Source organism: Eptatretus burgeri, chromosome 12, assembly GCF_056783735.1.
Source record: "Eptatretus burgeri isolate ZD-2024b chromosome 12, Ebu_testis_v1, whole genome shotgun sequence".
Classification (NCBI taxonomy): Eukaryota; Metazoa; Chordata; class Myxini; order Myxiniformes; family Myxinidae; genus Eptatretus; species Eptatretus burgeri.
The window spans coordinates 98,562,660-98,576,727 of record NC_140972.1 but is presented as its reverse complement, the minus strand read 5'-3'; the positions used below and the strand labels follow the sequence as shown (position 1 = coordinate 98,576,727).

The following is a 14,068-nucleotide window of genomic DNA, read 5'->3' as shown; positions in this document are numbered from 1 at the left end:
GTGCTCCTGCCTCTCACCTTTCTCGGCTTCATGCTGTGGAAACCAAGGCATTTATGATCATTGGCATCTCACGCGATGGATCTGAGTCTTTGGGCCTCTCACTCTCTCACCGCAGGCAGGTCGGTGGTCTTTCTGTCTTCTACCGTCTCCTCTCTGCCCTCTCTCCCGCTCTGTCTGTGATCTGTCCCCCTATATTTTCGCAACCCCCCTCTGGTAAAACTACCAAAATCAAGAATCACTGCTCATCTTCACTCTTTCATTCCTCTTTTTCCCACCTCTGGAACAAACTCCCACACTCTTTTCAATCCCACGCCTCCCTCCAGGTCTTCAAAACAGCTGTTCACCACCATTTCTTATCTTCCCGCATCCAAATCCTTGATCTTTTCTACCCCCGTTAATCCACCCCAAACCCACCTCCTTCAAATTCCCTGCTTTCCTTCCTGAAAGTCCCTGTAATGTCCATCTTGTTTACCCTGTGTTCTTGTTTACCCCCTCTCCCTTCCACAGATCTCCTAATGTCTCTGTTCCCCACTGTGTTGTGCTTCCCTCTCCCGTCCCTCTTGTCTCGTGCTGCCTTTGTTATATGTTCTGTGTTAGGTCTTGCATGAGCCTCGACAATGTAAACAAAAAACCCCCCTGGAATCGCAGGAAATGTGGTCATGTGATGTATTGTGTACTGGAGGAAGGCGTTGTTGAAACGTGAACGTATCGTCTGCGAATGGGATACACTGATATTAGGGTAACGGAGGCAAGATTGTTCATTATTCACAGTTTTAATGCATTTCTGCCTCTTCTTGAAATTCCATTTGGATCTGTGCAAGTTTCGGCACACCGTTTCAGGTCAAATTCTGTTTCCGTAAATGCAGGTCAAAGGTTGCTCAGCTGCACCAAGCACTTGGATCTTTGCTCGCACTTTCGGGGAAAAAAAATGACGATAATTACCAATGATCATAATTGGGATGACGAGGTGTTTTAAAAACATGAATTGATCCTGTGTTGAGTTGGCCTGTTTGTCTCGTTTTCATCTGAATCAATGGCTCATGAAGCAGGGGATTCAGCTTCAGATCCCAAATACATACTGTTTGTATTTCTTCATTGTCTCTTGAATGTCCTTGTGATTCACATTGGGGTACACCGTCTTTGTCCTGCATGTGAATTATGTATAAGCTCCTCCATGAGCCTTTGATCACCGGTAAGGTTGATGGAGAGTGGGTCACACAGTGATATGGAGGTGCTGGCGAAGGAGCAGGAATATGGGACCATAACTAAGCCATACAAACATACAAAGGGAAGAACAACTAGTGTATAATCAGTGAGCTGATGGGGAATGGATGACTATGAAGGAGGAGGAGGAATGTATGGACCATAATAGAAGGAAAGGGGAGGTGAATGAACGTGAATGCTATTCCTTGACTGAGACAGGTGGAGGAGTGAGTGGGTGAGTTGATGGACATGTTCATTCTTGTTTGGGAAGACCATTCTGAAGTAACCATAGTTACAAACCTTTGGAACACTGTGAAGTAACCGAGTAGTGTGTGGTTGGGAAGGAGCAGACTGTCACAGATATGTGACATGGTAAATATGATAGTAATGTTTATAAACATGTAAAATTGGAATCGTTACCATTCACTGGGACGGTGACCTTGGTTCCACCATCAGGTCGTTGGATTTTTTTGTTCCTCTCTTGACTCACGGGTGGAATAGTTCCCTGTTCACCCCCCTCCCCTCACTCAAATATATATTTCTCCATCAGAGAACATTCTATTTGAAACTATGCGTGGTTGATCGTTCAATCAACCTTTGACTTTGTGATAAAATTAAAGCATTGGTGGACCGATGCTGGTGTGCACAAGAAGTCGGTCCATTTGTGGCATTTTGACCAATTAGATCGCTTTGTTATTTAGTTTTGATTGTAACAAGCCGGGAGGCGACGATGGTTCGCGGGCATTATTGAACAATGCCACGATAGGTACAATTGAGTTTGTGGAAGCTTTTGAGGAAGCCCTACCGTAAAAACCTATCTCTTCGTCAAAATTGACCAAATCAAATTGGATTTTTTTTATATGTTGTACTTATGGACATTACGCACAGCTTGTAGGAAATGAAATTGTGAGAAAAAAATCGAGAAAAAATATAAATAAATAAAGAGTTCAAGTGGGCGTGGCTCCGCCCACAAGGGGCATGGGACGCCCCTCATACAAAACGACACAACTCGACCATGATATCTAGCTTGTGTTCAAGTTTCATCAAGATCGCATCAAACGTCATGGAGCTATCTATGCTCTGGAGAGAGTCACAGACAGACACACAGACAGACAGACAGACACACAGACACACAGACACAATGAGAATAGTGGTCACTGCTGGTACCCGTGAACCAATAGTATTTCCTTATTACCTCTGCCACCGAAGGTGAGATGGAGGTTATGTTTTCACCCACGTTTGCTGTCTGTGAGCAGGGTATCTCAAACAGTTACGGACGGATTTGGCCGAAATTTGGTGCACAGGATGGGTGTGTGTTAAGGACGAATTGATTCGATTTTAGTGAAGATCCGGACACGAGAATTTTAAAAGTGATTCTTCACCATTGAGAGATAAGGCCAAAACGATATATGGCACCATATTACAAAAAGTTGTGGACGGATTCGGACAAAACCTGGTGAATGACTTAGGTCGGTAGCCTGGCGTTGGCTTAGTGGTTAGGGTGGTGGCTTGGGATCCTAGGGTCCTGAGTTTGAGCCCTGTTGGTCGCTGAATTAACACCAGGGGGTTGACTCAGCCTGCCATCCTTCCGAGGTCGGTGAAATGAGCACCAGTGAACTGGTAATAAAGGCATTTCATCAGCGACATAACCTCGCCCCTAACCAATGATGCAACCAGCAGCCAAAACGCAGCACACAATCGGTACTTGGGTAGGTGCCCGGAACAAGCCAATTAGATTTTGGTTCAGGTCCAGATCCAGATCCAGCCTATCAGTGGGATACAAAGCGTAAACTGTTCAGACTGGTGGAGGTATGCGCACCATCGAGTGTTTTTCTCATTCCAATAATGTTTGCACTCCTTTACTGCTTGTCAAATGACCTTGAAATCTTAGAACTATTTCCTAACCAAGCTGTTCGTTCAATCACGTTGTACTCTTTCTTACCAATGTGGCGGTGTGCTCACGGGCAAGTGATGCCTTATTCTGGGCCATGATTTGTGCTTGAGATGTTTGCATTACAATGCAAGTGCAAGTATTACACTGCAAACAGTATTGTTTGTGTTTTGTGCTGCTAAGATCATTTACTTTCCGTATTGTCCAACTTCACGCCACATGGGAGTAATTAACATCAGGATTATTCTTTCTCTTCATGTGTGTGCAGCGTGCAAGTGCAACAACCACGCGACGGAGTGCAACCCGCAGACTGGGACGTGTTACTGCACAACGAAGGGCATCAAGGGAAACCACTGCCAGGAGTGAGTGATTTGTGAAGTGGCAATCCTCTTCCTCAATACCTTTGCATTTATGTTTGGTCTTGCTTGTCCATTCCTAAGCCACTTGAGCTTGAGGCCGAGTCCCCATGAAAGCATTTGTCTCCGTGTTCTCGATGTTTATTTTTCATTCGGGGATATTGTTGATGAAGTGATGAAGCTTGTGTTTCCTCTCGTATATTTATCCTGGAATTTGATTCACCGATAAGAAAGAGGTTTTTTTTTTGTACACAAAGTCGAGGCTCGTTGTGGAGTGAGAACACAGAACACATCAGGACAGAGAGGAGGGGTAGGGACATAAACAGCAAGGTTGAGGGACAAAATAGAGCGAGACATAGACAAATGTGAGATGTGGGGAAGAATGAGGGGTTGGGTATGAAGCACTGGGTGGACAAGGTGGATACGGAAGTAAACTGTCAGGAAGGAAAGAGATGGGTTTGAAGGGGTGGGGTTCATGTTTTTGAATGGGGGATAACCTGAGGTGGTGGTGAATCGGTGTCTTGAAGACCTGAGGGAAGAATGAGACTGAAGAGAATGTGGAAGTTGGTTCCACAGGTGGGGATAAAGAGGAATGAGTGAGTGGAGGTGAGCAGTGATTCTGGATTTTGGGAGTTTGATCAGATGCGGGTGATGGTGGACCGTGTGTGCCCTGCACAAACCTGGGTTGAAGTGGGGGGCAGTGGGGGAGGGGTGGCTGTTAGCCACTTAGCCGGTCGGCTTTGACTTTCTGTAAAGCGAGCCAAAGTTGAGGTTCACCTGTGAACCTCTACCTGGGAAAAGGACTCTTAGGGTTCCAGCGACAGAGACAGATGACCGCATGTGCATGGAATTCGCATTTGTTTTGAAAATATCAGGCATTGTTAATAAGTGCGACATCAAGCTCTTTTCAAGATCACAATCACATGACATCAATTCTTCTGATGACTTTTGTTTTTATCAATACTTACCACTTGTAGTTGTCAATGTGTGAGTCGTGTAGGCATGCTAATTGACGTACGGAATTGAGACTCGTGGAAGAGCAAGGTGACACTTTGGAAAAGGCGACTCGCTGACAATTGGACAAGCAGGGGAATGAGGACAGGAAGCACAGCAACAAACCTTAATGAGGCCAACAAGAACAAAAAACAAGGAGCAAACCAGGCCAGAAATGGTACCCGAAGGAACTCGACGAGACCCATGAGATACATTACATCAACAATTAACAAAACCTGTTAAACAAGACCATTCCTCAGCTTTCGAAGACAGCCTCTCAGAGCAGAGAAGATGGTGTTTGACTGTGAAGGAACCCCAAACGAGAATTCCAACATAACCAAGAAATGGCTATTCTGCCAAGGAATCTTAGATATGTCCCAGACAAGAAAAAAACACTAACATTTTTCGTATGGAGCTAAAATCCAAAATGGTCACCAAGCCACTAAATTTCACTTTGCATACATTTTTTGGCCGGAAAATCTATTTTTGGCCAAGGAATTTGACTTTTTTTCTGGTTGCATGGTGGAACTTATCAAATCACTTTATTTTAGAGTAACTTGTAGTCAACGAAAATGCAATATGGCCACCAAAATCCAAAATGGCCACCTATACCCACTGAATGTCACATTTTCCTGCTCCAAAATCATTTTTCAAATGACAGAATACTTTTTGTTTTTTCCTGGCTGCATGTTGGGGTATATATAATTGGTTACTTTTGGAATGATTTGCCATTGGTCTCAAAATCCAATATGGCATCCAAAATCCAAAATTGTCACCAGACCCTACTGATTCTCACTTCTGCACTTTTTTGGGCTGGAAAATTGAATTGGATCACTGCTGTTTCTCTTCGTGGACTGTATGTATTAAACTTGTGTTAGGGAGTTGCTTATTACATTGAGATACACAGCACAGTTTGTTTTATAATTATCAATGATACCAATGTGATATAGTCTTTAAAATGGCCTTAAAAAAACCCCCAAAAAACACTTATTTTGTACAATAAGACGTGCGTCAGAACTTCACGAGCATTTAAACACGACGCTGACTCACAAGTAGTGAATGTTCAGCGATATTCATTCAAGGCATTAAATTTTACAATGTTGTCCATTTATGTTGGTGTCATTCACTGATGTCCAAATTAGTGTCTGTCCAGGATTCAGGTGAGTGAACTTCATCACGACTGGCAGAAGTAGCTGAAACATGGTCTTGCACAATATCGCTATCACTCTGAAAATTTGTCTTCCCCTGAGTGGTTGGCTTCTTTGTCCTCACTGTGACTGGAGCCCTCTTCTTTGGAGGTTGTCCTCATGAACTCGTATCCTCTTTGTCTGCATCATAATCATCGCCTGTGTAATGAGAATTAGCTTTGCCTTGCAGATCCTGGTAGGAATATGTCACTATGTATTAGCTTGGTCTTAAGACAATCGCTGAAAACCAGAAAAGAAGCTCTGCATCATGCAACTATTACAATTACCAAGCAGCACGAGGTGGTTAATTATCCAGCATCTGTACAAATACAAAACTATATGCTGAGAAAACTACATGTACCTGGTTGAGACCTTGTCTTGGACCTTGCCAATAATGGACTTGATGGGAACTTTGGACAGATAAACCACACTGGCCTGGAACCATCTTCGGTTTCTTCCCATCCTCTGTCTTCAATGGAAGGATATGCTATGTCTTGTCTCAAACACTGGTTCTTGATCCAGGCTTGAAGGTCACTTATTTTGAGGTGTTCCTCCGAACTGCTCTCATCTGGCAGAAGATTGGAACTGGATATGACTTTCTGCTTGTCCTAAATTAAGTGCTCCACTGAGATGTACCACAAGCTGCTGACCTACCACTTGGAAACCCATGGAATCTCCAAATTCCTTTACCAGCCTGCGCTTTTGGGTTATTGTGTTACTAATTAATTGGTGGTTCATCGAGGTTATGGTCTCAGCTCATCTCTTGTACATCCTCCAGCAATTTTGTCAGTAGATAGACCTTCCTATCCTTGATAACTTTGCGGGAAAATAATCTTAGAAACCCGTCAACAACTTGCGATGTTTGCGCTTCCTTCTGAGTTTCATCCGTGGTGGATTTTTGGGGATCATACATGTAGTTTAAGTTACCGTAACAGGTTTTTTTGCTCGTAAAAATCCATAGCAAATGCATCATAGGATGCTGCACTCAGCAAAACGTCCAAACGCTTGGGTGCAGAATGGTACTTGGGATCCTTGTCATTCAGTTTTCGGTCCATTTGGCTGTTAAGCTTCCTGAAAGCATTTTCTTCTGAGCACCATCCCAGGCCCCCATTGCTGTACTGTTTACTGTCAGCGGGTTTTCACCTTATCACAAATAAAGTACAGTATACCTGCTCCTCTTTAGCAGGTTCTCTTGGTAGCTTATATCTCCTCCTCTCCTTCGTGTCACAACAGGTTCCGAACTCAACTTATAAAGTTGTCCACTTTGAATTTCCTTATGTTTCAATCGATTTCTGAATGTTATTTAGCAATTTTTGTGGGCCAGCATGTCAATGTGGTGGACGGACAGTTTTGACCTGATAATTGGGATTCAGCATAGAGTGGTTCCGAGCACAAACTCCTGTCAACAGTCTGCCATCTATCAGCAACTTCATTCAGAGATTCAAATCCAAGTGGATCAACTCTTGGAACACCCTCCCCTTCATTCATATGCTCATTGCATAGCTGGCATCTGCCTCTCACATTCGATCTGATGCTCAAAAAGGGGCTGGCTGCCATAATGCTAGTCAAGCTGAATAAATATATTCGCACAAAAATAAATACAAAACAGCTATGGTTAAGCAAAATTAAAGACAACATATTTAATGGTTAAACCACCTTTCCTTCAAACTAATACATACAGTCGTCAAGCTGCAACACTATTTTGAGATATACCTGGCGAATATATCCAATGATCGTTGCATCTGTACTCATTTGGAACGTCTGTACAATGAGCTGCACAGAGACAGCTCCGGGTCATCTTGGGAACGCGCTTCAGGTACCCTCACAAACGAACCAGGACTACAGTGGAAAAGAATACTGCTCGTTTCAAATAGTCTTATTTGATAAAGAATGAAAATTGAAACTTTATTGTGACTAATTATAGGAAACGATCGATAAACTTTTGCCACACCATCAGGAGAAAACGTGGGACATACAGGCGGCCGTTTTACATTGAGTCGGCCATATTGGATATGTTACCGAATAAAAATTGCTACAAAAGAAAGTGCTTGTGTACATGTTTCTGTTGTGCAAACAAGCAAATTATTTTGTTGGCAAAAATAAAGATCAAGCTGATAATCAGTGTGGAAAGTGAATCGGTCTGGTTTGGCGACCGTTTTGGATTTTGGCCGCTGTATTGGATATGAGGGCAAATCTAGGGTGGGTCCTCAGGTAAATTGAAAGGGCATAGGCTAAGGATGATGAAACCACTGGGAAAATCTTGGCAGGAATAAAATGTTAGTTTTTTTTTTCTTGGCTGGCACCTGTCTATTCAGCTTACCTGACCAATATAGAAATCCTTTCGCAACCATATTTTCTTCCAGAAAAACAAACTCACCTTGTTTCCCTCTGTCGAAGCTCGATTCTCACGCTCCAGCCATTCATCCTGCTCTTCACTCGCACGTGGAATCCTCGTCTCAATTGTTTTTTTCTCGTGCTCTTGCTTCTGGACTTACAAGTCATTGCCACCTTTGAGTCTGTCCTATTTCTACCTGTTACCTCCGTACACCTACTGAGAATCCTGTCCCCCCTTTCACATTCAATCTTCTCTTCCTTGCGATGCGTTGCATCCTTGCGTTATTCTTCTCCCGTTTTCCTCTTCACATTCCTTTATACCTGCGGCCCTTTCCCCTCTGTTATTTTTTCTGCTCTTCCCAAACCCTCGACATCTGTGTGCATTCTGTTTCTTGTGATTGTTAACACGCGTTTCATCACAAAACATCCACTTTTTGTGAGTTTTAATTTATGTTACAAACTCTAAACCTTGTCGATAATCGATCACAATTGATGATCCTTGTCTATTGGACTTCAACATTTTGTGTAAAGTTTCTCGTCGTTCAATGTCGGTTCATCATGTGGTATTTCTGAGAAACGATAATGATATTAATTGGTGTGCTTGTTCATCCAATAAACAGGTTTTTTATTTCGGTTTTTTTGCACTTGCGCTGTTTCCAGTCGATCATGAGACTTCCACCAGGGGGTGCCACTGTTGTTGGTAATCGCTGGTTGAGAAAGATCTAGCATTCTAGCTGAACATTTATTGGGGCAAAACCCCAAGACTCTGGCTGTATGCCTCGGATCACGTGGTTTTGTAACGGACTTCGAGGCAATTTCTTAGCCCTCCTCCCCCTTTTGCTTTGCCCCCCCCACCCCATACAAGCTCTGTGTTGTCTTATTGGCGTTTGAAGATGTAATCTTATTTTAAATTGGAGTTTTTTTTTTTTAAACAATTTTTTTTTTTTAACATTCATCCCAGGTGTTCGCAAATTGAATCCACCAATTGCTAGGGAAATGGCCGGTGTGAACCGTGGTCCTCTGCCATTGGCTGGGAGCGAATAGAATTTTTCATCGGTCTGGCAGATTGGAAAAATCTTTGACATCGTGCAGAACGATCGGATGTAATGGAATCGATGTCTGCATATAACTTGTTTTTCACAAAGCTCACTTTGTTAAAGGTCGAAGGTGAGGGCGTTGAGCTTGTACATCATCTCGTCGCCATTTTCGTTTGATTCTTGTTTCAGATAAAAAGCAAATGTCTCTGCTTAGCCGAGCACTAGGTAAGGTACGCAGATGTAATGGACGTGGCTCGTGGCCATTGTTAACTTAATTTTGTTAAATCTAAATGATATCCAGTAATTTGGAAATGGAATTTGGAAAACCTCGGAAATGGATTTCGCAAGGTTGCGAAGAGGGCGAGTGCAATTGTGACACACAATGTCCTTTATGAATATGCCGTTTGAGTGTCCAGCGTGAGCTCTTATTCTCTCCAACTTGGTTGTATTGTGTCAATACTTAATGTCACCTTCTTCACTTTCTAATCTCAACAAAACGTTGTATGTTGTGATTTTAACCCTCTTATAGAGTTTTACCATAGGTGTCTTGTGATGGTTCCTGAGATGATTTTTCCTCGTTTGTGACCGCTTCCACACGCCCATAACCTGTGATATGATATTTTGTTTGCTTCTGCAGCAGTTTTGGTGGTTGTGACAATTACACTTTGTTACACCTCTTAACTTTTATAATTAAACGTCCCGTCTGCACCCCTCACCAATGTTAACACACCTGCACCCCTCACCGACCTCACCCACCTGTACCTCTCATTGAGTTGGGGGGGGGGGGTTGCTGAATGAGTATTTGAATTATATAATCATATATTCATGATGATTTCCATGTGTTTCTACAGGTGTGACGTTGATAACAAGTACACCGGTGACCCTAAAAAAGGAACATGCTATTGTGAGTATTTCATGATATGACCGTTTTACCTGTCCTTTAATAATAAATAAAAAAATTTGAAAATGTTTATTTGCAAAAATCAACTGTTGTACAACATTGATAGATATTTTATTTTTATTTGACGATACATAGCTGCTGATGAGGTATAGCCATGGAATGTTCTCAACAAGATGCTGGGTTTATTATGTTGATCATGTGACTGCAAACCTGTCTTAAAGTTATCAAGAAGTACGTTACAGAACCATAATGAATGGATCTGCGGGTACTGCGAGCAGTCTTGCTTTAAACTCTGATGTCATTACATCTTCCCTGAATCCTCCGTCTTTTAAAATTTCCCCCCATTCTCACCTCATGCTTTCTCCAATGTTGAAAATTTTCTCGTTCTTGAAAATAAAATTTTCCCTTCAAAAGTGAATGAGAATTTCTTACACCTCGATGATTGCTTATTACTTCACTTGTAAATAGCACTTTTACCCCATAGGTTGTTCACTTTAGGTGACCTGCTGCTTTCGTAATATCTGGGCAGTGTTCGTCGCTTCCTATCATATTGTTCACCTTGTGCCTCCTCCTTTTTGAAATAATTATCAGCACCTCACGTTCTGTCCTCATGGAGTCCCCTTCTATGTTCATCAGAGTTTAAAAAAAATTACAATATTGAGGCTCATGGAGGAGCGGCGTGAGGTGGGCAACAAAGTAACAGTGGCCGTTGGATCCACAGCTGGATGTAACAACAAAGGGAATGAGAGGGTTCATAGAACACGATAGCCCACGCAGTGTTCCAGTATATGCCTGCCTGCTTGCCACCCTTTCCAATCGTGCTTTCAAGAAACTCCATCATTAAGCCACGCAATTCATCAACAAAAGGGTGAAGTCCAAATTCGCTGACATTGACATCAAGGATGCCGTCAGAGAGTTGGCATCCTGTGAGGGGCATGCTCCACAATCGGCTGAGACGGCTAATGTGCTTAAAGCCAAACATCTGGCTGCCTTACCAGACCTCAACCTTCCAGCTGCACCCGACGGTGAATTGGCTGTTCCGGTGGTTCTCTCGGAGCATTCCGACCAGACTTCAGTCAATCTATTTCCAGCCGAAGTGGGGGCTCGCTTGCTCTCTTCTCTCACCCTGTTTATTAACATGGTTTTGCGGAGGGAGGTTTTGGGAGCCATCCATGTATCCTATTTTTGGTGCAAATGTATTCACTTTATCCAAGAAAGATTGTGGTGTTCGCCCGAATGAGGTGGGCAACACGTTTCGCCAACTTGCAATCAAAGCTGGAGTTCGATCTTTTTCTGATGAACTTAGGGCCGAGCTACGCCCTGTCCAATTGGGCTATTCGACCAAAGGGGGTGTGAAGCAGCTGCTCACGTTCTCAGATACTCTTTGACAAATCCGCCTCCAAACCACGTTTCCTTTAAGATTGACATGCGTAATGCGTTTAACTGCTTGAGATGTGGTTTAAAAAAAAAAATCTGAGGCACAAAGGAGCACCCCCAGCATCCATCCATTCATCTGGCAGGTGTATGCCAGACCTTCAGTCCTATTATATGGTGATGAGGCCATTCATTCAGCAACAGGCAACCAACAGTCTGCCTTTTTTTCCCCGGGCACTGACCCCATAGTTAGGGGATTCGGCCGTAGCTTAATATATTGTACTGTACTTTGACAATGCATCGTTTGGTGACTATTCTGTGAAAGTGCTGGCCGACCTTCAAAATATCACGGCTCAACTGATCAAAATTGGACTTGACATTAATGGTGGCAAGTATGAGCTAACTATCCTTAACTACGCATCGCCGGACGACTGTCAGCTTACTGAGGCTATATTCAAGGCAGTCCTCCCTGATATCAAGATGGTCCCGACTAATGACTGCACCCTTCTTGGTGCTCCGATCTCTTTGAGGCCATCACCCAAAGCCATCACTAAGAAGCATCACAATTTGATTTGGATGGCAGGCTGCCTGGAGTTAATCGACACTCACGAAGCATTTGCTTTGCTCAAATGCTGCTTCATCCTACCCAAGCTCCTATATATCTTGCTTGCGTCTCACTCCAACTTGAATGGGGTGCAGCAAGGAGCTTTTGATTGCACTATCTGCGAAAATGTTAGCAAAATTTCCATTGTCGCTTTCAATGATATTGCTTGGATGCAAGTCATGCTTCCTGTTAAGCAGGGTGGCCTGGGTGTCAGGAAGGCTACTGACATTGCCCTCCCTGACTGTCCGTCCCTTGGTTGATGCCGTTCTGTCCCACGGAAGTGGTTTGGCGCAAATTGGGGAGTTGGCAGTGGCTGTGTCGATTTGGAGCTTGGTTTGTGCTGGTGAATCTGAAAGTGTGTCCCAGGGAACCTGAAGATCTGTCCTAGCTCATCCAAAAGGCTTGGGACATCGAGGCAGCTGGAGTGTCATTTGCCAGCCTAATGAACGGGGCTGATCGGGTCGGAAAGCTTGTCTTTTGGCCGCAGATACCAAGGAGAGAGGGTGGTTGTGTCGATGTGGAGCTTGGTTTGTGGCGGTGAATCTGAGAGTCTGTCCCAGCGAACCTGAAGATCTCTCATAGCTCAGCCAAAAGGCTTGGGACATTGAGGCAGCTAGAGTGTCATTTGCCAGCCTAATGAATGGAGCTGATCAGGTCGCCAGAGCTTGTCTTTTGGCCACAGCGACCAAGAGAGAGGGTCGTTGCTCCACACAGTCCCTGTTCCCTCCCTGCGCACCCAGCTTGACCCAGAGTCCCGAGGGTTGCGGTTGCCCTGCGAGTTGGGGTGGCGGTCTGTGAGAATCCAGACCCCCAAAATCCCCACTCAGCCTGTTCGCAAACTCCTCAGCTACCCTCTCATCCTTGAGCTTGTCAGCATCCAGCCTAGGCTGGAATGATGCCATTCTCCTGGATTTAAGCTGCAATTTTAGAGTTGCGACAACAAGCCTGTGGTGGGTATTGAGGAACTGAGCACTCCGGGAGGCCCTGCAGTTCTGGATCATCCTCCAGCAACTATCAATGAGCACATGGTCAATCTCCTTTGCAACATCACCAGTGATGGAATACCAAGTCCAGTGGTGAGCCTGTGGGTGCTGAAACCATGAACCGGCCACCCTAAGTCCACAACTTCTTGCAAAGTCAAGGAACTTAGTGCTATTCTGGTTCACAGTTCCAGAACCATAGGGACCAACACACATCTCATAACCATCCCTATCAGTTCCAGTCGATGCATTGAAATCCCCCAAAACTAGAAGAGTATCTCGTCTGGGGCACTGACCAACCACAGACTCGAGCATGGCATCGAATGCATCCTTCATGGTGGGATCATTGATGTCATTGATGTTGATCCAAATCGTTGATGTAAATTATGAACAATCAGGATCTGAGTACTGATCCCTGAGGTACTCCTCTACTTGCATATTCCCAGCAAGACATCCTCCCACTCACAGCCACTCATTGCTTCCTATCCCTAAGCCAGTTTTCCAATCCAATAAGTTACCTGACCAGCCACTCCACAAGCCCTCATCGTGGCTAACAACCTCCCATGTGGTACCTCATCAAATGCTTTCTTAAAGTCCAGATATACTATGTCCACTGCCTTTCCCTCATCCAACCAATCAGACACTGCTTCATAGAACTCGAAAAGATTTGTTAGACAGGAACTACCTTTGTAAATCCATGCCAACTACCTTTAATTTGTTTGTATTTATTTCAAGGATTCCTCATCTGGTCTTTAATTAATGTCTCCAACACTTTCCCCACAACTGAAGTAAAATCAACAGGTCTATAGTTTCCCAATTCTTCTGTGGATCCTTTCTTAAATAATGGTGTTACATTTGCCACTCTCCAATCCTCCAGCGAGCTCTTGAAAATATCCATCAACATCTCACTTACCTTCTCAGCCACTTCCCTCAATACTCTTGGGTGCATATTATCTGGTCCTGGAGCTTTATCGACTCTCGTATTTTCTAGCTGTTCCTTTACTTCTTCCACTTCAACCTGGATCTTCTGTAGGGGATCCTGAAGAGTTGTGGAGTGCCTTCAAGACCAGTGTCCTTGATGTTGCTGCAAGATGTCTTGGAAATCACCATCGGGTGAAGAAGAATTTTGTCTCTCAAGGGACACTGGATACCATTGAACAGAGTCGCAGGGCCAGGCTGAATGGCAGAGCTGAGCTGTTCAGGGAGCT

General features: G+C 44.0%; 1 protein-coding gene across 9 annotated transcripts in view; it reads left to right on the top strand.

Annotated features, from left to right (window-relative positions):
* The window catches only part of LOC147016219 (attractin-like protein 1), a 334,549-nt gene that overhangs the window by 103,359 nt on the left and 217,122 nt on the right, over positions 1 to 14,068 (top strand). For all 9 annotated transcript variants that reach the window (XR_015050063.1, XM_085849045.1, XM_085849046.1 and 6 more), the window contains exons 20-21: positions 3,363 to 3,456; positions 9,853 to 9,905. Coding sequence is in view for 8 of the 9 variants with exons in the window: in XM_085849045.1 (XP_085705171.1) it covers positions 3,363 to 3,456; positions 9,853 to 9,905 (147 nt within the window). In the remaining variant the exon portion in view is untranslated. The remainder of the gene's footprint in view (positions 1 to 3,362; positions 3,457 to 9,852; positions 9,906 to 14,068) is intronic.